Raw genomic sequence first — 24,964 nt, 5'->3', positions numbered from 1 at the left:
GACCTGGGTTTCCCACTTGGCAACAAGTCTACCTAGGCAAGGGTCATTCCATTCATACAAATTAAGTTACAGTGTGTCATCARACAGCAGATTATTGTGGATAAGTATCATTTTTTTTTGTATTTTCCGAATGCACAGTAAATGGCAGTTTTACAAAATTAAGTAGAACTGCTTGCTTACGTATGGTTGTTCCACCAATGGAAATAGGCATTTTATCTGACAGGGTTTCCTGTCGCCTCATCAGTTCTCCGAAGTCTTGAAAGAGCTGACACTATAGACTTCCTTTGACCTACTTCTAACTCATCTTAGAGTATTAAGAGCCAGCTTAGTTTTTTTGGTTGAATTCTGTCTAGGAAATTGGCAGATGGCTAGCTACAATGCCGCAAACATTTTGTGTTGATTCACTTTGTACTTTTTGGACGTCACAGGCTTTTTAATATTTATCTTAAGTTATGTTTTACGATTGAGATAAGAACGTTCATTGATTTCAAATGAGAGAAGCAAATGACTGCCTACACTTAATCATTTCAATTATTTTCAAAATGTGGTTCTGTGTGTTGGTAAGTATTATTGGAATCATAAAAATTGCTAAAAATTRTCATTGTTTCATTGTTAAAAATTCCTATACATTAATTAGGAAAAAGTTTTTAAAAAAAGAATTGATGAATTGTTATTGGCCTGTCATAATGCTTATATAACGCCATCATAACCAATACGTAAAGTGATATCGTAGCAGATTATTTTTATAATGACAGACAATTATTTCATATATGATGATGCTTGAAATGTTTAGCATTTCATGTTTGGTGACAATAGTTGTCGTTAGTGTTAGCAAGGCAGTGATGTGGAAGGCAATATTTCCATGTCAGTGTTTTTACACTGTTACAATTACAATGTAGGCATTCTGACTGGCCACTTATGAAGTGTTCCCAATGATCAAAGTATCCTACATGTTTGGAGGTTTGACATCAGATCTTTAAAAACCTATCTGATGTTGAAATCAGAGTATTGGTAAGGTTATTTKAAAATATACACATTTATGTAAAGGAATATGAGTATAACGGTAAGAGCCACTAACATGTGCCACCATCATTAACAAACCTCTGTCTCGCCTTTGTCTGCCAGGTTTTGACGCTAGCCTGTCTCAACTCTACACAGAGTTGCACAGAGGAGGAGCTAAAAAATGACCCGGAACGTAGCTGCAACAAATGTCCAGCAGGTAAGCAACACTGAGTAACACAATTTGAATCTGAGCATGGACAGAAGTGTAGCTCATTAGTTCCAATCTACAGTATATTGTATTTTGCTGTAACTATGTTTACAATCTTGATGTTAAACAGTGGATCATTTTAGGCATTAAATTACAGTGCCTATAAAACAATGTTTCTGCATCTCTGGTGAAGATACATATACATTGTACTGTATTTCAACATGTCTTTCAGGCTTTCACAAAGAAACCTCCAAATGCAGAAAATGTATCGGCCAGACATTCACAGCGATAGTAAATGAACTGCCAACTTGTCATCGCTGTAAAAAATGTGATATAGGAGGTACGCATTCTTCACTCATATTCAAGTGTCAATTTCTGGACCGCAGTGTAATAATGATTGTTCATACACGCGTGTGTGTGCGTGCGTGCGTGCGTGTAAGAAGAAACTGTATATTTTTCCCCTTGGGAGTTTATGTTTTGCGATGGGAGTGAGACAGACAGTTTCTTCTGTGTTTTTTTTGTCCTAGTATCTCAAGTGGAGAAGAAAGGTTGTGAGCCCAAGAGTGACATTGTATGTGGCTGCAAGGAGGGATTCTACCCAACGAACCTCAACAAGGACTTGTACTGTGAATCATGCTCCAAATGCAAAAACTGCAGTCTCTGTAAGTATAACTCTTTTATGACCTGATTCAAAATGTTGTGCAAACTGGAAATAGTCCTGCTGAATTCCCTGCAGCCTCAATAATGCCTCAATAATAGGGCGGCAGGTAACCTTGTGGTTAGTGTTGGGCCAGTAAACTGAAAGGTTGCTGGTTCGAATACCCACGCCGACAAGGTAAAAAAATCTGCCGCTGTGCCCTTAAGCAAGGCACTACACCCTAGTTTGATCCAGGCATGCTGCACTACTGTGGCTGACCATGTAAAGCAATACATTTCACTGCACCCTTATTGATGTCACTTGTTAAATCAACTTCAATCAGTATAGATGAAGGGGAGGAGACAGGTTGGAGTCAACATAGGCCAGCATCCGTGTGGTACGCCTTCGACAACTTGTAGAGTCCCTGCTCAGACGAATTGATGGGGGTGGGGTGTTCCGAATGTTTTGTACACTCAGTGTATATACTGTATATATACACTGAGTATACCAAACATTAGGAACACCTTCCTAATATTGCCTTGCACCCCCCCTCAGCCTCAAGTCATCGGGGCATGGACTCTACAAGGTGTTGAAAGCGTTCCACAGGGATGGCCCATGTCGACTCCAATGCTTCCCACAGTTGTGTCAAGTTGGCAGGACGTCTTTTGGGTGGTTGACCATTCTTGATACACATGGGAAACTMTTGAGTGTGAAAAACCCAGCAGCGTTGAAGTTCTTAAAACAAACTGGTGCGCCGTTAATTAACATAAACACATTTAGCATCTCCTGGCTTCCACAACATAAGCCACTGACACTGACCTTTGGAACATCTACATTTTAAAAAGTCTAATAAATCCGTGTAATATAGCCTACACCTTCACAATATATCCTTTTTTTATTTTAGACAGGTCTAAGGAAGCATGATATGAAGAAAATGTTGTCTATTTCAGCAGAACAGAATAGCATACTCTGAGTTGTCCTAAACTAGCTATGCCAAATGGCTGTGGGCAACACTAGTTCATTTAGCAGACAAGATTTGCTTAGAATTTCGTGGCATTATGTTATATTATTTTATAGTATGAAGAATACAATTGAACAAAGCTGAGTAAGATGGAAAGGATATTTTCTCCAAACAATTTGAGGGAGTGCGCACATGCGGCTATTCTGTGTTGAGCGGTTAACAAAGAAATAGGTACTCCTATATGCTTAATTAGAGTTATTAATGTAACTTTAGTTGTTCTACAAACGTTGGGATATATGTTTAGATTTTTACTACATTATAAGGCTGCATGATGCAACTCTAATATGATTTGAAAAAAGTTGCTTGAAAGGCATGAGCTCTGATTAGTTTTTTTTGCGCAGCCTGTGCACACTTCGTCAGTCTCTCATTCACAAATTGAGAAGCACTTGAAAATGCCTCGAATTTCCCGGCAGCATCCCCTTTGTGTAGCCATAATGCACCCTAAAAAAATCCATGCCTTTTGTGGCCCTTCTTCCTAAATGCTGCCTGCTCGAAAGCATCTCTCATCTCACTCACACGGCTCTCCATCACGTGATCGGGTCTTTCTCACAGGCTACAAGTGAAGGCAGACACATCGAGGATGCAACTGCGCAAGTCCTTATCCAATTCCGAGGTGCATGTTGAAGATATTGGAAGAACTGTCCACATTTACTTTTCTTCAGCCAATAAGATGAGTAGGCCTAACGAACAGCAAAAGCTCTATCCTATGTAAATCTACTAAAAGTTGATCTATTCTAGACGAGAAATAAATATTCCAAACATAGTCTGGGACAGTTGTGGGATGCGATAGATCCCAAATTAATACAACCACTAGCATAAAAAAAAAAGTTTTACGCAATGAGGCTGACGCAACAGATCAGAATGTTTAGCTTCAAATGTTGATAAACTATTAGGCTATTTCTTCACATTATAAGCGTGGCACAATGCGCACATGGCAGTAGGAATTAAGCGCTAATGTTTAATTAGTGGGAAAACACCATTATCAAAAGTGACTACAAATGTGTTTATGCATGTAATGTTTTATTATAAAAGTGCATTTTTATGGTGAAAATGATCTTCCCCAAACTTGAAACTGATAGCTTATGTATACCAGTTAGGCTCTATACCTATTGTAAAGCGGATTAATGTGCTTAATTTTAAGCAACTATGATTAGAAAAAGTCGCCAAAAAAGGCATTGTTTCTTATGCTGGGCATCAGTGATAATATAGAATTCACATGTGATAGGCTAATATTGTCACCCATCAGACTATTATTGTTTTAATCTTGTCTGTACTGTACATATACTAAATAATATATGTGGGAAATTTGTTTTGATTAAGAATGGACCATTATCATGCACCTGTATCAAAACAGGGGCAGCGGGGGAAAYTACATGTCATCCAGTGGTGACCTGTCATTCAGGGCAGGGGGGCTTGACTGTTTTGCATGCTATTTAGGCATTAATACTGTACATGTCAAATATCACTTTGCCAACAATGTCCCCAAAAATTCMAATAATACATTGAGWAAATAAAGCTGCYTGGTCTCTTTTTTGCTTTATGCGTAAGGTAGCTCCAAAATGCAGATGCTTCAGCCAAGCTCAGTGCTTTCTGTGGTGGTGGGGCAGCCAGCGAAAAATACTYAGCGTAGGTGTTGGTAATGTCTGATGGTAGAGCTCGAAAATTCAAGCCCCTTGGGRGCTTCCATAGAGTTACATTAGAAGTGCCCATCCAAGAAGGCTGAAGGTCATTGGCCACAGATAAAATGACGTCAAATCATGTTCTATCTACAGTAGTTTTTATTTATTTAAATAATTCTCCCCTTTTTTTTCTCCCCAATTTCGTGGTGTCCAATTGGTAGTTACGGTCTTGTCTCATCGCTGAGACTTCCGTACGGACTCGAGAGAGGCAAAGACCGAGAGCCGTGCATCCTCCGAAATACAACCCAGCCAAGCCGCACTGCTTCTTGACACAATGCCCACTTAACCTGTAAGCCAGCCGCACCAATGTGTCAGAGGAAACACTGTACAGCTTTGATTGGATGATCATGTCAACATCATTCTTTCAAAATCTTAGCTAGCAGTCATCATCATGAATTGGCAATCTACTTTTTAATCCTTGTCATATGAAGATACATTTTAGATCAATCGCATTGGTGCTCATCAGGCATTGGACATAAACATTACACAATTTGGAAATTGCAAAATCAACAATGAGGGGTTCGGAAGAAATCAGTGGCTAACTGCAAGCATTGCAAAGCAAGCACTAGCAATCAAGTCTCTTTTCCAAGCTTAAAATGATGAACATTAAACATCGGCCATGCTGTCAATGAAGCAAGATTTGTGCCGCACTTAAAACAATTGTTGACTCGGAACTGCCAAATCTGATTTCAGTGAGTTCAAGATAACTGGGAACTCGGGAAAAATGAGCTCCGACTGCGAAAGTACTTTCTGACASGTCATCCAACTCGGAATTGTAAATCGTGAACATGGGCWTTTTTCTAGAGCTACGACCTGATCACTGACGTCATCTTGATTCTACCTTGTTTTTTCTGAGTTCCCAATTGTCTTGAAAGCACCATAAATCCAGAGAATGCCAGACTTTGATGACAAAGTTTGATGACAAAATTTGCCCACGAAGGACTGCCGCGCCACCTTCCTGTTCWAGTGAGCACAGCACAACAAGGTGAGTCCAAAAATGTCGTGTATGCTGCTGCATAAATGATGTAATATGCCAGGGAGATATATATACTGTAGCTAAGAAAGTAATACTAAGTGTATATTTATATTGTGTTGTAAGCTGTTAGTAGCCCATGTGCCTCGCTCTAATAATTTTGTCCCTTTCCCCCCTCATAACTTATCCCACTGTTCTGACTTGGTGGTGTACATGTAGCCTACAATCTGTTTTAGAGAAATGTAATCATTGAATATTGTAAGAGCCTTCATTGCCTGCTTATATGCCCCCTTTATTTATCCTACGGTTCTGACTTGATGTACAGGGAGAATACTGTAAGAACCGGCCCATGTTCTGTATTCTGTCACTGTACATTTAAAAAGTAGTGAACAAATAGTTTTTTGTGGACTACATCTGTCCTAGCTCGCTCATTAATATCTTAATCGAAATTACGGATTGCCTCTTATCCACTTTTCGTCCCCTAATGCCATAGATTGCACATCTCAATTGTCAGTAGGAACCACATTTGTTTAAGCAAGTCAGCCACATCAGCTATGTTTTTTTTAAAGGCAGTAAATGAGGCTGAATGAASTGTTTCGCTGCAAGACAAGGCTCCGCTGATAGCCAGGTGMAGCAGTGGTAAGGTGTTGGGACTCTGCTGTTGGGTTTTATGTAGGCCCTAACAGTTTGTGGGCACAGTTTGTCACCGTTATAGTGCAAWTAATGTATTGTTTAGTGTTGTATAGTGGTTTTGCTGGCATGCATCCCACAGTTATATATATTTTTAACACACCAAGATTTACATGCTAAAATCACCACTGATGTCATCTATAGCGAATGGAGGACGCTTTTCCCCGTGGTTTATTTCTATGCCAGCCAGGTAGGCTGTACTCCTGTTGTAAATATAAGCAATGTGCTTAATATTAGGAAAGTTGAAAAATAAATATAGTAGGCCTAGCCTATAGATCCTCCTCTTTTCGGTAGAGGCCATCACTCTGTTTTCTGATGCAATTACATAGCCTATTGAAGTGTTTGATTAGATTTCCAAATGCATTGATGTCAGAGTGATTAAAGGGACAATYGAGTGCTGAGTCCAGTTAGCAAYTTTGGTAGYCTACTAATGACCATCAGCAGCATCAGAGCTGGGAGAAACCTAATTACCGTGACTAAATGGTCACGTGGACTTTGACTGCCTTCATGACTCATGACCTCCGGTGTGGTYGTAATACGGTCACTGCAACAGCCCTATGCCTGACACCAACTACCATACCCTGTTCAAAGGCACTTAAATCTTTTGTCTTGCCGATTCACCCTCTGAAAGACACACATACATAATCAATGTCTCAATTGTCTCAAGGATTAAAAATRCTTCTTTAACCGGTCTCCTCCCCTTCATCTAAATTGATTGAAGTGGATTTAACAAGTGACATCAATAAGGGATCATAGCTTTCACCTGGATCCACCTGGTCAGTCTATGTCATGGAAAGAGCAYGTGTTCTTAGTGTTTTGTGTACTCAGTATATAGAATGTATTTTAATTTTATCCCCTCACCTCTCAAAGAGTGACAGATTAGTGAAATGGCCAGGTTTTACTGTATGTGCACTGCTTTCATGTCCTTGACCAAAGGCCTCATTTTGTTTTCTCCATGAAATTCATTGAATGTTTTAAAATAACATGTTAAAATGTAAGCAGTGTCAAAACCGGAAGGAATAAGAGAAACAATGTTTTTGAATGAACAAATATGTGTTCACGATAAATGTGTTCATGATACTGTCTATTCTCAGAATTGTCCCTGTATTTTCCCTTCAGGTTCCGTGTGTAAGTCAGACTTTAACAAAGACGAGTTGAAGCGATGCCAACCATGCCAAACGTACGACCACCAGATTCCAGCTTCTACAATATTTATACATTTAGTAAACTGAACATATGCACCACCCTTTTTGTTTAGCTCTGACAATACAATATTCTGTAGTGACAAGGAGTAATGCTCACATACTTTACAATCTCACCAAACCATAACATTTTGACACTGGCAATGACCATAGAACATCACAGAATATTTTTCAAATCACACATTTACATTGTTTCACATTGAGACCTTGATTGTGTCCCAAATAGCACCCTATTCCCTATATAGTGCACAACTTTTGATATGGGCCCTGGTCAAAAGTAGTGCAATATATAGGGAACAGGTTGCCATTTGGGATGCATCCCTACTATTTAGCAAAACCCCTRAAAACCCCATAGTTATTTTGATATAGACTTGATATCCCTGAAATGACTCAGCCATGGGTTTTATTCCAGTGTGCTAGAGAATGAACGTGTTCTGTTGTTGACACACCAAGGAAGCACAGTTATTTGTTGGATGCTGCTGAAAGATCAATCAGTTCTTGTAATGGCATATGCGTTGAGGTCAGTGGGTTGAGGACTTCCCCTCAAAGCGGAGCTTTATAAGATCTGAAGTTCCTGAACATCCTATGTGTCTGAGGTACTCTCAGGTTTCTGATAATCAATGTTCTAAAGGCACACCCGCTTGGCATTTTTCCTATTTTCTTTCCTTACAACCTGGAATTAAAATAGATTTTTMGGGGGTTTGTGTCATTTGATTTACATAACATGCCTACCACTTTGAAGATGCAAAATATTTTTTATTGTGAAACAAACAAGAAATAAGACCAAAAAAAAKTGAAAACTTGAGCGTGCATAACTATTCACCCCCCCAAAGTCAATACTTTGTAGAGCCACCTTTTGCAGCAATTACAGCTGCAAGTCTCTTGGGGTGTGTCTCCATAAGCTTGGCACATCTAGCCACTGGATTTTTGCCTATTCTTCAAGGCAAAACTGCTCCAGCTCCTTCAAGTTGGATGGGTTCCGCTGGTGTAAAGCAATCTTTAAGTCATKRCACAGATTCTCAATTGGATTGAGGTCTGGGCTTTGACTAGGCCATTCCAAGACATTTAAKTGTTTSKCCTTAAACCACTRYAGTGTTGCTTTAGCAGTATGCTTAGGGCCATTGTCCTGCTGGAAGGGCAACCTCCATCCCAGTCTGAAATCTCTGGAAGACTGAAACAGGTTTCCCTCAAGAATTTCCTTGTATTTAGCGRCATCCATCATTCCTTCAATTCTGACCAGTTTCCCAGTCCCTGCCGATGAAAAACATCCCCACAGCATGATGCTGCCACCACCATCCCCACCAACTGTGGGGATGGTGTTCTCAGGGTGATGAGAGGTGTTGGGTTTGTGCCAGACATAGCATTTTCCTTGATTGCCAAAAAGCAAKATTTTAGTCTCATCTGACCCGAGTACCTTCTTCCATATTTTTGGGGAGTCTCCCACATGCCTTTTGGCGAACACCAAACGTGTTTGCTTATTTTTTTCTTTAAGCAATGGCTGGCCACTCCTCCGTAAAGCCCAGCTCTGTGGAGTGCATGGCTTAAAGTGGTCATATGGACAGATACTCCAATCTCCACTTTGGAGCTTTGCAGCTCCTTCAGGGTTATCTTTGGTCTCTTTGTTGCTTCTTTGATTAATGCCCTTCTTGCCTGGTCTGTGAGTTTTGGTGGACAGCCCTCTCTTGTCAGACTTTTTGTGGTGCCATATTCTTTCWTTTTTTTWAAATAATGAATTTAATGGTACTCCGTGGGATGTTCAAAGTTTCGGATATTTTTGTATAACCCAACCCTGATCTGTACTTCTCCACAACTTTGTCCCTGACCTGTTTGGAGAGCTCCTTGGTCTTCATGGTGCCGCTTGCTTGGTGGTGCCCCTTGCTTAGTGGTGTTGGCCTTTCAGAACAGGTGGTGTGTATATATACAGTTGAAGTTGAAGTTTACATACACTTTGCCAAATACATTTAAACTGAGTTTTCCACAATTCCTGACATTTAATCCAAGTAAAAATCCCTGTTTTAGGTCAGTTAGGATCACCACTTTATTTTAATAATGTGAAATGTCAGAATAATAGTAGAGAGAATTATTTCTTTCAGCTTTTATTTCTTTCATACATTCCCAGTGGGTCAGAAGTTTACATTACACTCAATTAGTATCTGGTAGCATTGCCTTTAAATTGTTTAACTTGGGTCAAACGTTTCGGGAGCCTTCCACAAGCGTCACACAATAAGTTGGGTGAATTTTGGCTCATTCTCCTGACAGAGCTGGTGTAACTGAGTCAGGTTTGTAGGCCTCCTTGCTCACACATGCTTTTTCAGTTTCTGCCCACAACCTTTCTATAGGATTGAGGTCAGGGCTTTGTGATGGCCACTCCAATAGCTTGACTTTGTTGTACTTAAGCCATTTTGCCACAACTTTGGAAGTATGACTTGGGGTCATTGTCCATTTGGAAGACCCATTTGCGACCAGCTTTAACTTCTGACTGTGTCTTGAGATGTTGCTTCATATATCCACATCATTTTTCCTCCCATGATGCCATCTATTTTGTGAAGTGCCCCAGCCCCTCCTGCAGCAAAGCACCCCACAACATTGAATGCTGCCACCCCCGTGCTTCACGGTTGGGATGGTGTTCTTTGGCTTGCAAGCCTCCCCTTTCCTCCAAACTAACATTGTCATTATGGCCAAACAGTTTCTATTTTGTTTCTTCAGACCAAGAGGACATTTCTCCAAAAAGTACGATCTTTGTCCCGTGTGCAGTAGCAAAACCTAAGTCTGGCTTTTTTATGGGGTTTTGGAGCAGTGGATTTTTCCTTGCTGAGCGGCCTTTCAGGTTGTGTCGATATAGGACTCGTCTTTACTTGGATATAGTACTTTTGTCCTGTTTCCTCCAGCATCTTCACAAGGTCTTTGCTGTTGTTCTGGGATTGTTTGCACTTTTTGCACCAAAGTACGATTCTCTCTAGGAGACAGAAGGCGTCTCCTTCTGAGCGGTATACGGCTGCATGGTCCCATGGTGTTTATACTTGCGTACTATTGTTTGTACAGATGAATATGGTACTTCAGGCGTTTGGAAATTGTTCCAAATTGTTCCAAGGATGAACCAGACTACATTATTTTTCTGAGGTCTTGGCTGATTCTTTTGATTTTCCCATGATGTCAAGCAAAGAGGCACTGAGTTTGAAGGTATGCCTTGAAATTACATCCACAGGTACACCTCCATTGACTCAAATTATGTCAATTAGCCTATCAGAATCTTCTAAAGCCATGACATAATTTTCTGGAATTTTCCAAGCTGTTTAAAGGCACAGTCACCTTAGTGTATGTAAACTTCTGACCCACTGGATTGTGATACAGTGAATTATAAGTGAAATAATCTTTCTGTAAACAATTGTTGCAAAAATTACTTTGTTCATGCACAAAGTAGATGTCCTAACCGACGTGCCAACACTATAGTTTTTGTTAACAAGAAATTTGTGGAGTGGTTGAAAAACGAGTTTTAATGACTCAACCTAAGTGTATGTAAACTTCCGACTTCAACCTGTATATATAACTGAGATCATGTGACACTTAGATTGCACACAGGTGGACTTTATTTAACTAATTATGTGACTTCTGAAGGTAATTGGTTGCACCAGATCTTATATAGGGGCTTCATAGCAAAGGGGGTGAATACCACTTTTCCGTTTAATTTTTTGTTMAATTTTTTGAAACAAGTAATTTTTTTTCACTTCACCAATTTGGTATTTTTTGTGCATGTCCATTACATGAAATCCAAATAAAAATCKATTTAAATTACAGGTTGTAATGCAACAAAATAGGTAAAATGTCAAGGGGGATGAATACTTTCGCAAGGCACTGTATGTTTATAGAATGGATTTTGTTCAACGCAAAAGCTCAACATATAAAAAACATCTGTATGCAAACCTTTCATTAACAGTTTGTAAACATTTGATCCATATGTCATTTTCTTTGTCCCTTTAAATGTTCACTTAAAAATGTTATTGGTGTCATATCAAACAAAAAGCTGTGAATGTCAATGTGATATAGTTGGCTGGGAAATCCCTTCTGGTTTTAATGTGAGTGACCTTGTGTTTTTCTGTCGTCATATTTCAGGAAAGAGTGCACCACAACTTCAACCCCCAAACTCCCAATACCAACATCCAACCCCACCATCATCAAACATACAGACACTTGTGAGTTCCACCAATACCTTTGCTTCCATCTTTCAGTTCTTTCAGTGACTTCATGAAGCCTTCATAAGCTTTCATAATCCTTACATAGCACCTATTGTTAACACTCAGACAGCCTTGAGACACAACAAGCAGAACCAAGTCGTTTAAAACACTTACCTTTTTACAATTATAATACACTTATGGTAACTGACATGACAATGTAAGTCAACTCAAATGGTAACTATTGCAGGTGTTACTTGATAGCATTAATACTTGATAGAATTTCTCCTCCATGCCAACAATTTGCTGTAGTTGAATCTTTTAGCTCTCTACCTTACATTCTTCTGATCCCTCTTAAATGTAGTCAGATAGTAGAGTTATTTTTGTGGTATGAAATAAATGCCATTGATGGTTATACTTATCTGTATCCTCAACAGCTCACCTCCCCTACACCATGATGTATGTCCTTCTGGTTTTCCTGGTCACCACTCTGTTAATGGCCTGTCTCCTGGGTGGATGGAGGAAACTTGGCTGTTACGCAAACCCAGAAAAGGAACTCCAGTTGCCTACCAGGGACACCTCAGCCAATGGTAATGATAAAATATTCAGGCAGTCAGTAACCCAGTTGACTTGCTTGTCAATTCAACACTGTAACCAATGGCCTACTCAGATTTGATCCATTAGGGTGGTATATTGATATACATTATATATACAGTAATACATATACAGTTGCAAGAAAAAGTATGTGAACTCTTTGGAATAACCTGGATTTCTACATAAATTGGTCAAAAAATGTGATCTGATCTTCCTCTAAGTCACAACAATAGACAGAGTATGCTTAAACTAATAACACACAAATGATTGTATTTTTCTTGTCTATATTGATTACTTAATTTAAACATTCACAGTGTAGGTTGGAAAAAGTATGTGAACCCCTAGGCTAATGACTTTTTCAAAAGCTAATTGGAGTCAGGACTCTCCAGCTAACCTGGAGTCCAATCAATGAGACAAGATTGTAGATGTTGGTTAGAGCTGCCCTGCAATATAAAAAAGACTCACAAAATGTGAGTTTGCTATTCACATAAAGCAGTACCTGATGTGAACCATGACTCGAACAAAAGAGATCTCAGAAGACCTAAGATTAAGGATTGTTGACTTGCATAAAGCTAGAAAGGGTTACAAAAGTATCTCTAAAAGCCTTGATGTTCATCAGTCCATGGTAAGACAAATTGTCTATAAAGGGAGAAAGTTCAGCACTGTTGCTACTCTCCCTAGTAGTGGCCGTCCTGTAAAGATGACTGCAAGAGCAGAGAGCAGAATGCTCAATGAGGTTAAGAAGAATCCTAGTGTCAGCTAAAGTCTTACAGAAATTTCTGGAACATGCTAACATCTCTGTTGARGAGTCTACGATACGTTAAACACTAAACAAGAATGGTGTTCATGGGAGGACACCACGGAAGAAGCCACTGCTGTCCAAAAAAAACATTGTTGCATGTCTGAAGTTCGCAAAAGAGCACCTGGATGTTCCAGCACTACTGGCAAAATATTCTGTGGACAGATTAAACTAAAGTTGAGTTGTTTGGAAGGAACACAACACTATGTGTGGAGAAAAAAAGGCACAGCACACCAACATCAAAACTTCATCCCAACTGTAAAATATGGTGGAGGGAGCATCATGGTTTGGGGCTGCTTTGCTGCCTCAGGGCCTGAACAGCTTGCTATCATTGATGGAAAAAATKAATTCCCATGTTTATCAAGACATTTTGCAGGAGAATGTAATGCTATTTATCCGCCAATTGAAGCTCAACAGAAGTTGGGTGACGCAACAGGACAACGACCCAAAACACAGAAGTAAATCAACAACAGAATGGCTTCAACAGAAGAAAACACGCCTTCTGGAGTGGCCCAGTCAGAGTCCTGACCTCAACCCTGATTGAGATGCTGTGGCATGACGTCGAGAGCGGTTCACACCAGACATCCCGAGAGTATTGCTGAACTGAAACAGTTTTGTAAAGAGGAATGGTCCAAAATTCCTCCTGACCGTTGTGCAGGTCTGATACGCAACTACAGAAAACGTTTGGATGAAGTTATTGCTGCCAAAGGAGGGTCAACCAGTTATTAAATCCAAGGGTTCACATACTTTTCCCACCCTGCACTGTGAATGTTTACACGCTGTGTTCAATAAAGACATGAAAACGTATAATTATTTGTGTGTTATTAGTTGTGTTTGACTGTGTTTGTCTATTGTTGTGACAAATTTTCTGACCAATTTATGCAGAAATCCAGGTAATTCCAAAGGGTTCACATACTACTTCTTGCCACTGTAAGCAAAGTTGTTGTTGTTGTTTTTTTACTAAAGAAGTGTTGAATGTTATACTTGGTTTACCTGAAAATGTGGATAATTCTTACCACTCCAACTTTAATAATGTTATTAGCAGCAGTGGTGTAGTGGAGGGTATATATACGCAGGTATACGCTGTATACCCGCTTATTTTTCAGTTTGCATTGTGTATACTCACTTCTTAATCCCCACGATGCGTATCAAAGTAGTGTAGTGGAGGTATACAACGTATCAATTAATAAGGTTTATGGAACAGATCAGAATGTTTAGCTTAAAATGTCGATAAACTCTTATTTCTTCACATTTTAGCCGCAGCAATGTGCACACGGGACAATGTTCTAAAAATGCAATTTGCGGAAAACACCTTTCTAAATGCTCACCGTACCTGCAAGCGGTTTCATGGACATAGATCATAGACATCTGTTAGACATTTAGAAAGAGGGGCGATCTAAAGATGCAACAACTCTCATGAGTTGCTAATATGACTAGGATAAGGCCTTTGACTGCTAGACAATGAAAGAAAGTTTAAAGAAAATATATAGAACAGGAGTATTGTATGCATATGAGGAAGTCTTTATAAAATAATTGCCTCCACGTRTCTATYGTGGGATTTTGGCTATAGGCTACTTTGAAGCAAGGTAAGACATSCCTCATAATGAGGTAAAACGTCCAGGTTTCAAACAATTAAGGAACAGGACAAATATAGTGATGCTAGTGATGGGCCTAACCATCTTGTGGTAGATGGAAAGGCTTTCCCAWAAACTGTTTCAATGAAATGTTATCTAGCTTCAAATTAGCCTACCTTGCCGAATGATATCTTTATTATTTTCATCAATCCAGTGGTCYTTTGTTTTGCAAACTCCATCTCGTGCTACAGAAACACCGATAACCAAACAACAGTGCTAGGTGCCTGTACACTTGAATTAAAGGGTAACTACACTCAAAAATATAAATTTCTCTGATTTTTCCCAGACCTCAAAAGCAGTCTCCTAATGTGGTTTAAGCATTGTTATGGACTTAAAACCTCCAATTGTGTTGTTTTTCTTTAAAAAAAAACCCTGACGTTTAATCTTAAAGAGCTCTTGTGTGAATACACAAGTTATTCACTGCAACAGTTGGTGCAGGAAACTGATCATATCTGTCTTTAACTCAAACAGATCAGCTTCATCATCAGCCAAACTACCCAACTTCACTGGTTAGTATCAGTTTCTGACGTTACATTTGGATAATGATCAGCGATAGTGTTAGAAAGGAAGCAGATGATACAAACTATAAAGAACATGAGAAYAAAGATGTTATTCGCCTGTAGGCCAGTCCTGACTAGCAGGTGCAAAACCTACATTACATTTAGAGTTGGAATGTACAGCATYGCTATGTTTGCATCAGTAGATATCATTTGTCTTTGTCTGATTTTAAACCTGTAAGGAAGAATCTAGTTCAGCAAATGATCAGTATCTCTTTTGATATGTTACTATACCTATACTGTATGTGTGTATGGACACTTTGCTGCTCTGCTTAGCCAGACAGATGCTAAGGATTATTGTCTGTCTGCTGTCCCTTCCAAGACGCTGAACATTACTGAAGGGATTCCCATGATGACACTCGCTCACAGTGCTGCCAAGACTGAGTTTAACCCCCTTGTCACACCCCTGCTGCCAGACAGAGAGCCCAGAGGTAAGTATTTGATGTTTGTCTATCTTCAATGTAGACGTAACTGACAAAATAAAGGAAACACCAACAAACACCTTGGCATAGATTATACTAGTGTCTGGAACTCTATTGGAGGGACGTGACTAGGGCTGTGGCGGTACAGAATTTCGTCAGTCGGTGATTGTCAAGCAAATAACTGTGTCTCACGGTAATTGAACGTTAATTATCATAAACACATTTAGCATCTCCTGGCTTCCACACATAACCTACAAGCCATTTTAAAAAGTCTAATAAAACCCATGTAATATAACCTACACCTTCTCAATAAATCCATTATGTATTTTAGACAGGTCTAAAGAAGCATGATATGAAGTAGAGAAGAATAGCACACTGAGTTGTCCTTATGTTAGGTCCTGATGTGGCTATGCCAAATGGCTTTGGGCTACACTAGTTCATTTAGCAGACAAGATTTGCTTATAATTCCATGGAATTATTTTATAGTATGAAAAATACAATTGAACAAATATTTTCTCCAAACGATTTGAGGGAGTGTGCACATTCGGCTATTCTGTCTTGAGCGGTAAACAAAGAAATAGATACTCCTATATGCTTAATTTTGAGTTATTAATGTAACTTTAGTTGTTCTACAAAAYTTGGGCTATATGTTTAGATTTTTTATATATTATAAGGCTGCATGATGAGATTCCAATGATGATTTGAAAAAAGTTGCTTGAAAGGCATGAGCTCTGCTTTGTTTTTTTTGGTGCAGGCTGTACACACTCCAATAGTCTCTCATTCACAGTTTGACAAGCACATGATAATGCCTCAAATTTCACGGGGGCATCCCCTTTGTGGCCGTAATGCACCCTAAAAAAATCCATGCCTTTTGCAGCCCGGAGTGCTGTGTTGTGCACTTCTCTCTGAGTGCTGCACAATCTGAAGCATCTCTCACTCACAGGCTCTCTGTCATGTGATCAGATCTTTCTCACAGGCTACAAGTTAAGACCGACACATTGGGGACGTAACTGCACGTCCTTATCCAATTCCCGAGGTGCATATTGAAGTTAATGGAAGAATTGTCCACATTTACTTTTCGTCAGCCAACAAGATGAGTAGGCCTAACGAACAGCAAAAGCACTAGCCTATGTCAATCTACTATCCCCCATAGTACAAAATTTGACCTATTCTGCTCAAGAAAAAAATATTCCAAAAATAGTCTGGGACAGTTGTGGGATGCGATAGATCCCAAATTAATGCAACCACTAGCATCAACAAAAACGTTTTTATGCAATGTGGCTGACGCAACAGATCAGAATGTTTACTGTAGCTTAAAATGTTGATAAACTATTAGGCTTTCTTCACATTATAAGAACAGCAATGCGCACATTGTAGTAGGCTATAAGCGCGGATGTTCCATTGGCGAAAAACACCATTATCAAAAGTGACATTTTTATGGTGAAAATTATCTTCCCCAAACTTGAAACTCACACACTGTTTATATATGCCAGTTAGGCTCTACACCCCTTGTAAAGCGGATTAATGTGCTTAATTTTAAGAAGTTATTTGTCCACAATATTAAATCATATAGGCCTATGGGCTAGGTTACATGAGGTGTGTGACTATGATTCAATATAATTCACAAGTGATAGGCTAATATTGTCACCTATTTTTGATTTAAACATGTCTTTAGATATACTAAATAATATATGTGTGATATTTGTTTTGATTTAGAATGGACAGTTATCATGCACCTGTATCGAAACAGGGGCAGCGGGAAAGAATACATGTCATCTATGCACTTAAATAGCGAATGGAGGAAGCTTTTCCCCGTGGTTTATTTTCATGCCAGCCAGGTAGGCTATACTTCTGTAAATATAAGCAATGTGCTTAATATTAGGAAAGTTGAAAAATAAATATAGTAGGCCTAGCCTATATAAAGCTGATGGGATCCTTTTTTATACATGACCCTAAGCATGATGGGATGTTGCTTAATTAACTCAGGAACCACACCTGTGTGGAAGCACCTGCTTTCAATATAAATTGTATCCCTCGTTTACTCAAGTGTTTCCTTTATTTTGGCAGTTACATGTAGTTTGTTTGTCTCCCAGTGTAGCTTTGCCGTCAGCCTTAGTTTGGCAACATTGCATTTAAGCTGCTCTAACAAGCTACCTGGACCACCTATTGAGTGCCTTTTGTTAACCCTTTATACCCGTGGGAATTTGACTGTATGTATAGGGCTAAATGTACATTTTTCTTACAGAATGAATATGAAAAGCAAATGCATAACCATGGTAGCAATTGAAAGGGAACAGTTTGGAGATAATGCAAAAATTATTAGACCAAAGGTGAGGACACAACAGTTCATCCTGACACAAGACTGTGTTGGAATCGACATTTTGAACATGGAGATATTAAATAAATGATAGAGAAGAAGCATAGAATATTAAGGAGTGAAAGAGACTGGGTCTCTGTAGAAAGACAGATAGCTGTGGAATGTGTTGGGTGGACAAGAGGAGAGCAACGTGTTGATACAGGGGAGACAGATGGACATCTGGGGATTAGATGGAGGGGTTGAGGTCAGGAGGCGAGGACAAATTCCCCGAAGGGAGTAATAAAGGTTTGTTATCTTGTTACTCTTTTCCTGTTAAACCATAAGATGTAAGGATTGAAGAGAAGGAGGAGTGTCTTAAGTGGGATATATATATCTGGATGGGAGAAATGTTGGGTTGTCTGAATTACAGCTGTACAYAACCTTTGGGAAGAATTAAACTTGGTTAAAGCTTCTCTAGTGTCCGTGAGTTATTTACTCAGAAAAATAAGAACCTAACAACTGAATCCAAACATCACGCTGTTGATTTTATGTGCATTTTACATTTAGTGTACTTTGCCACATTTGTCGATAGCGGAATCTGAAAATACTCTAGATACTTTCAGTAACAAAATAAGGGTATAATAAGTATAATTATTATATAGTATAATAATATAATAAGGTGCAAATAAGGGTTTGAATGAGAGTAGTAACTGGTGTCTCCAAGTGGCCACACACCTCTCTAAAGTGTGCACAGTTCCTAAGCAATTTCAATGCACTTTTATGACTCAAAGAAAAGTCTTGAACTATAAGGTACTTTTTCTTTAGCTCTCCTAGCTGTGCRGTTGAGGAACTAGAGCAAGCACACTTGTAGAKGTTTTGTTTGGAACACAACCCTGRATCCTCACCATCACACAATGACCAAAAACGGTCCATTATATATCGGAATCTGGGTCAGGTCGGCATGATTTGAAATCTTGTCCTATTCCCAACATGACTAGCGGTCCTAAAATATGATCTTACAGTGTTTGGCTTTTACAAGGCAATTCAGGGATGGGGGCAACGTCTTGTTGCGTGTGGTGCTCAAGATCAGAACAACTTCAATGAAAACCAATACAGCGCTGTGAAGTGCAAAGCCCAGACCTCTGACATCATGTATAGTATGTTACTGTACAGTCACTTTGTTCCAATTTAGGCGCTTATTAGTGCCCAAATCTGCCATTTTCAACCCGTATATGGGTACGAGTGTAAAGGGTTAAGTAAATCAGGTGATAAATTAAGTGAAAAAGAGCCTGGAGTAGGACTTTAATTTTGGGTGCATAAGCTTGGATTTATTATAAACGTATATGATATAATGTAGGTGTTTTCGCATATCAGAAGCAAAAGCAAATCCCATCGAGCACATTTCTGAGGTGTGTACCCTACAGCATAGTACTACCTGTCCTGTCGCTTTGATGTGGGTAGAATATGTACTGTGTGTACTCAAAACAACCGCCTTTCCTTAAATGCCGCAGCGTGTCAGCATAAAACATATCTCTTGTCAGTCACGTGGAAATGTGGGTGTATGTGTAGGTGGAAACTGCGAAACTTTGGTGATATGAATCAGAAAGAATCTGAGGTTCAGATTAATTGGCAAATCAAATAGCGAAAAGCAGCCTTCAACTGCTCGGCCTTTAACATTTAAGGTTGTTGCCTTATCCGTCTTGCAAATTACACCCTGATTCCAACATCCGTTCCACTGATAATATGCACAGAAGCATCTACACCAAGCATCAAAGCGTGATGTTGGTTACAGTGGTTTCAGTGACAAAATATGATACATGAAAATGTTTGTCCCGGGTCTTTACATCCTGTTTTTGATTTTTGTATCTTTGAGATTAAATAGTATGGCCACGTCTAGTTTACATGAAAATTCCACATGGTTGTCAACTTCAGAATTCTCCCGTGTTGTTGTTGTAAGGTTATGGTGCATGTTCTGTGGTATAGTTCAGCTTGCGTGTCATTTCCTTTACAACAGTTGACTAGGGTCCAGACTGCGACTTCCCCCTCAAAAACAAATCTASTGGACTAGGAGTGTGCATAGTGTGCAAATCTAAATAATAAAATGCTTGTTAGAAATAAACTATGAGCATCACACTTATCAGGTCTCATCATTTACACAAGCGAGACAAGTTTAGCCATTTCTGTTGAAAAACAAGTTAAAGCACTTTCTCACTCCTAAAACGCACCCTCACAGCACAGAGAGGTTTCCTCATACGCCACAAATGACCTGATTACATTGATTGAATCTTGCCCAAACTCTCTATTACTTCTTTGCTTACTTAAAGAAAAACGATCTTTTGATATCCGTTTCATTAGTCCATTGTTGACATTGTCCCAAAATGTTTTTCTTGTCAGCAATCAAGTTTTCAAGATATGTAAGATATTTCAAAATACACAAATAATCCCTGTATGAGGCATTTTGCATCATGTTATATACACTGCTCAAAAAAATAAAGGGAACACTTAAACAACACAATGTAACTCCAAGTCAATCACACTTCTGTGAAATCAAACTGTCCACTTAGGAAGCAACACTGATTGACAATAAATTCACATGCTGTTGTGCAAATGGAATGACAAAGGTGGAAATTTAGGCAATTGCAAGACACCCCAATAAAGGGTGATTCTGCAGTGGTGGACCACAGACACTTCTCAGTTCCTATGCTTCCTGGCTGATGTTTTGGGTCACTTTGGAATGTTGGCGGTGCTTCTCACTCTAGTGGTAGCATGGACGGAGTTTCTACACACCACACAAGTGGGCTCAGGTAGTGCAGTTCATCAGGATTGGCATTCAATCGCGAGCTCGTGTCAAAAAGGTTTGCTGTGTCTGTCCCGCGTAGTGTTCCAAGCATGGAGGCGCTACCAGGAGACAGGCCCAGTTACATAGGAGACGTGGGAGGAGGCCGAAGGGCAACAACAGCAGCAGCGGAGGACCGATACCTCCGCCCTTTGTGGCAAGGAGGTGCAACTGCCAGCGCCCTGCAAAATGACCTCACTCAGCAGGCACAAATGTGCATGTGTCAGCATAGTGGTCTCATCACAAGGGTCCTGAAGGACTCAATCCGTCGTACCTAATGGCAGTCAGGCCTAACCTGCTGGAGCACATAGGAGGGCTGTGCGGCCCCACACAAAGAAATGCCACCACACACACCATGACTGTGACCATCGCCCAAACGTGCATCATGCTGGAGGATGTTGCAACGCAGCCGGAACGTTCTCACGGCATCTCCAGACTCTGTCATGTCTGTCCCATGTGCTCATGTGCCTCGCTGTGATACCTGCTTTCATCTGTGAAGAGCAAGGGCGCCAGTGGCGAATTTGCCAATCTTGGTGTCTTCTCTGGCAAATGCCAAACGTCCTGCACGGTGTTGGTGTGAATAGCTTAAGCACAACCCCCACCTGTGGACGGCGCGCGGCAGTACCACCCTCAAATGTGATCTGGCACAACCGTATAGTTGCAGGCGGCTGTTGCACTCATGGGTTGCTTACGAGTCTTCAGTACAACACCACTCCTCCCAGTACCGACGCCTGCAGCCCCAATACCCTGGACTTGCAGACGGAGATGACCACCCGCGCCCCCCAGCTCGTGCCCAACAAAATAGGTCGGGTCATCAGCTTCTTCAAAAAGGGGGGAGACACTAGTCCGCATTTCCAAGAACTGGTTTAAGGGTAGTGTATTCCAGTGGGTGACTGGCCCGGTGCTATGTAGGGAGTACAAATAATACGAAGGGGAGAAGAAAAAACACATTGTCCAACAGATCACTGACCATAAACGTAAATAACAAAGTCGTCGCTCAAAAACACGAAAAGTCATTAAATAATCAATAACAAAAAACGCCCCTGTCAACCCCCCCCCTCCCCTGCCAGGTCACTTTTAGCCTGAAGCACTCGCACTAGGTCGTGACGGTCCATCGCCACGCGGGGCCTGTGCTTCATAAAAGAGAGAGAGAGTGCACTCAGCACGCTTAGAGGGTAACTGAGCTCTTCTCTGTTGTATCACGGAGAAGAGTCGCTCCGCACTGCTAAATGCTAACTAATCTCACCCACCTGCCTCTTGGCTCATCATCCTTCTAATGACCTAGGTGCGGCTGCCTTCCGAGATTACGTGTGACCATCAGATCGCTCCTTCCACCACTCTCTGTTTTTCCGAGTTGGGGCATATCTCCGGGCGCGGCCACGCTTGGATTGCGTCCTCAGCCTGACAGGGTTACATGCTTCCTACAAGGTGCGTGGCCGAGAATCTGTCTTCCTCACAGCACGGTGCTCGTCACCACTGGTAGTTCCCGCACAGAGGCCTGTTCTAACAGGGACCTCTGACGCTCCATTCCTCTCAGGGCTATAAGCACAGTTCAGCGTTGGCTCTTCATTGCAACCTCACATGGTCTCATCCTATCATTAGACTATGGCAGAGACACACACTAATACTCTCCTTTCCGCCCTTCTGATGACGGCAGGATGGCGAATCGGGCATCTCTGGCATGCTCTGAGCAGACATATCAGTGTGGATGACGGATCACCACTCAAGGCTGAACCTTCGGCAAGAACGGAGCTGCTCTTCTACTCCGGGAAGGACTCGCCCGTATCCACTGATGATTTCGCACATCGACAGGTGCAAACTTCCATTGTGTCCTACATATATCTCCCAAGAAGCGCATAAGAACGCTTGGCGTGATCCTGGACAACACCGGCTGTCGTCTCGGTGCCGAAACTACATCAAAAGGTTTGCGGCCTGGCGTCCGCGTCCTTACGTGCTTCTATGCTCTACAACATCCGGCGAAGAGTACGATCCCTGCCCGTTCACACAGGAAACTGCGCCGGGCGCGCAGGTCCTAATCCAGGCAGGCTTTGTGTCATCTACCCGTCTGGAGTATACTCTAGCAACTCGCATGTTCGGCTGGGCTCATCGCTGCCGTTGCTCATTAAAGCCGCCTAACAACTCATTGCCAGAACGCCGAGAACACGCCGACGTCTGGTGTTCAAGCAATCTCCTTATTTTCTCGGGTCCGCATGCTAAAGTGCTTAAATGATACATGTTTTTTCCATCTGTAGAGCCCCAAAGTTCTCTCACGTCACCAACGCCGGTCTCCTGCACCGCTTCCTCTACACTGGTCTGTCAGTTGAATGCTGGCTTCGCATGCTCCGCTACAAGACCTGGTGTTGCCTAGGAGCTGTGATGGGGATACGTAGCACCGTCAGTAGCCTGTCCCTAGGGCCTTCTGATCAGGCCCCTAACAGCCAAACAAGGGTGGCACCTGCCCAGTGCGCGCACGTTCATGAGTTCAGTTAGCCATCGCATTACAGGTGGCCTTGCTCGCTCTTCCTAACCGGGGAGGACTCCTGGTTGTGAGGACAGTAGCGAGTTCCGCTCAGCCGGCAGTCAAAAACTGTTCGCTGCTTTACGTGACCGCGCCGGCAATTCGGGTTGGAACCAGTCGGATACCGACTTCTGCACTCACAGGAGGGGTAATAGGACGGCTCCAGGACAACCGGCGGGAGTCAATGCAGGCAACCTTTTCCGGGACCACCTTGTATCAACCTCCACCTCTTTAAGGAATACCTTAGATGGATAAAGTAATCCTTCTCAAACCCGCGGGCCCCCCGCATCTTTTTCTCTGTCTACCCCTCCCCCTCCCCGCTTCAATAGGATTTAGAGTGGCACTATTTGTAAAATGTGGGCCGTAGTTCTCAGCTGCGCAATGATCATAAAGGTGAATGCCCAAATTTGTAAGTCGCTCTGGATAAGAGCGTCTAGCATAAATGACTTAATGTAAAGTAAAATGTAAATGATAAATAATTTGGTCATATGATAATGATCTTATGTATATGATATTAGTAATCTATTATTGGTCATTGGAGTCTCCGAAGCTGGGCATTAGTGGTCAGTAGCTGGGATATACGATTAGATTATGGTAACAAATCGATAATGATATTCATTGGTCGACTATGATAAAATGGTACTTTGGTGCAATATGATAATGGTCATTTGATCATATTGATAAGTGTATTTTGTTGTCATGATGATCAGAGTCTTTATTGTTATGGTCTATGATGAATCAGGTATTGAAGCAAATGGTCATACGATAATGGTATTGGTTCACATTATGAATGATAATGATATTTGGTCATATGAATAATACCAAATTTGGTCATTTTAAGATAAATAGACATTTTGGTCATCTTCATAGTGTAATTGACATTTGGAATCATATTGAGATCAAGTCGGGGTATTCCCTGAGTCATGACTGCATTTATATGACATTTGGCTCCATATGATAATAAATTATTTGGTCATAGTGATAATTGGTATTTGGTCCATATGATAATGGATATTGATGGTCATATGATTATGGATGATTGCCTCGTCATTTATGGCTGACTAATGATGTTCCTGTGGATCTATGATCAATGATGACTTTGGTCATATGAATAATGAACTTACCTTTGCTGATTCCATCGATGATATGATTCTGTGGTCATGTATAATGACATTTGGCTCATGTGATAATTGACATTTAGGCGCGCTTCATATGATTATTAGATCCTGCCTTTCTGGTCATATGATAATGGACATTTGGTACATAGATTATGATATTTTTGGTCATTATGATAATGATTCATTGTCGTGTGATGGTAATTGGCATTTATGGTCAATGATCTGATATTTCTGGTCAATATGAAAATGACTTTAATGGTCATACCATGCTATTGTTCTTCTTGGCAGGTCGTCACCGTTCACACTGGCACAAATGTTTTGCCCTCATGAAGAAATCAGAACCAGATTCCAACCAAGCGTGGCGATCGCATCGGCAACAGTGTGGTCGTTTGTCTTGGTTTGTCTTGTCCCGCGTAAATAGGTCCTCTAACAGTTTTTTTTCGTATGCATTTCGTATATATTGATTACATTTCACTTTCCATTTAGGAACTGATATACATTTCCGCCTGCATTCCCATGTGGTATGCGGGATTGCTCAGTTTCTTTTATACTTTAGAACCGTTAAACCTCCAATCAGAAGCTAGCCAGCATAACCCATAGCGATAGCTA

The 24,964-nt window shown here is 40.8% G+C and overlaps 1 protein-coding gene across 1 annotated transcript in view; it reads left to right on the top strand.

Annotated features, from left to right (window-relative positions):
* The first annotated feature begins 279 nt into the window (after positions 1 to 279).
* Positions 280 to 24,964, top strand: part of LOC111976650 (tumor necrosis factor receptor superfamily member 1A) — a 32,598-nt gene continuing 7,913 nt past the window's right edge. The window contains exons 1-9 of the mRNA XM_024005650.2: positions 280 to 560; positions 1,126 to 1,219; positions 1,443 to 1,550; positions 1,738 to 1,872; positions 7,330 to 7,390; positions 11,523 to 11,602; positions 12,019 to 12,171; positions 15,080 to 15,117; positions 15,488 to 15,596. Of these exons, the coding sequence (XP_023861418.1) occupies positions 492 to 560; positions 1,126 to 1,219; positions 1,443 to 1,550; positions 1,738 to 1,872; positions 7,330 to 7,390; positions 11,523 to 11,602; positions 12,019 to 12,171; positions 15,080 to 15,117; positions 15,488 to 15,596 (847 nt within the window). The 5' untranslated portion in view covers positions 280 to 491. The remainder of the gene's footprint in view (positions 561 to 1,125; positions 1,220 to 1,442; positions 1,551 to 1,737; positions 1,873 to 7,329; positions 7,391 to 11,522; positions 11,603 to 12,018; positions 12,172 to 15,079; positions 15,118 to 15,487; positions 15,597 to 24,964) is intronic.

The sequence above is a fragment of the Salvelinus sp. IW2-2015 genome, linkage group LG17 (assembly GCF_002910315.2).
Source record: "Salvelinus sp. IW2-2015 linkage group LG17, ASM291031v2, whole genome shotgun sequence".
Classification (NCBI taxonomy): Eukaryota; Metazoa; Chordata; class Actinopteri; order Salmoniformes; family Salmonidae; genus Salvelinus; species Salvelinus sp. IW2-2015.
Note: the sequence above shows the minus strand (reverse complement) of the source record. Positions and strands in the feature narration are given on the sequence as shown.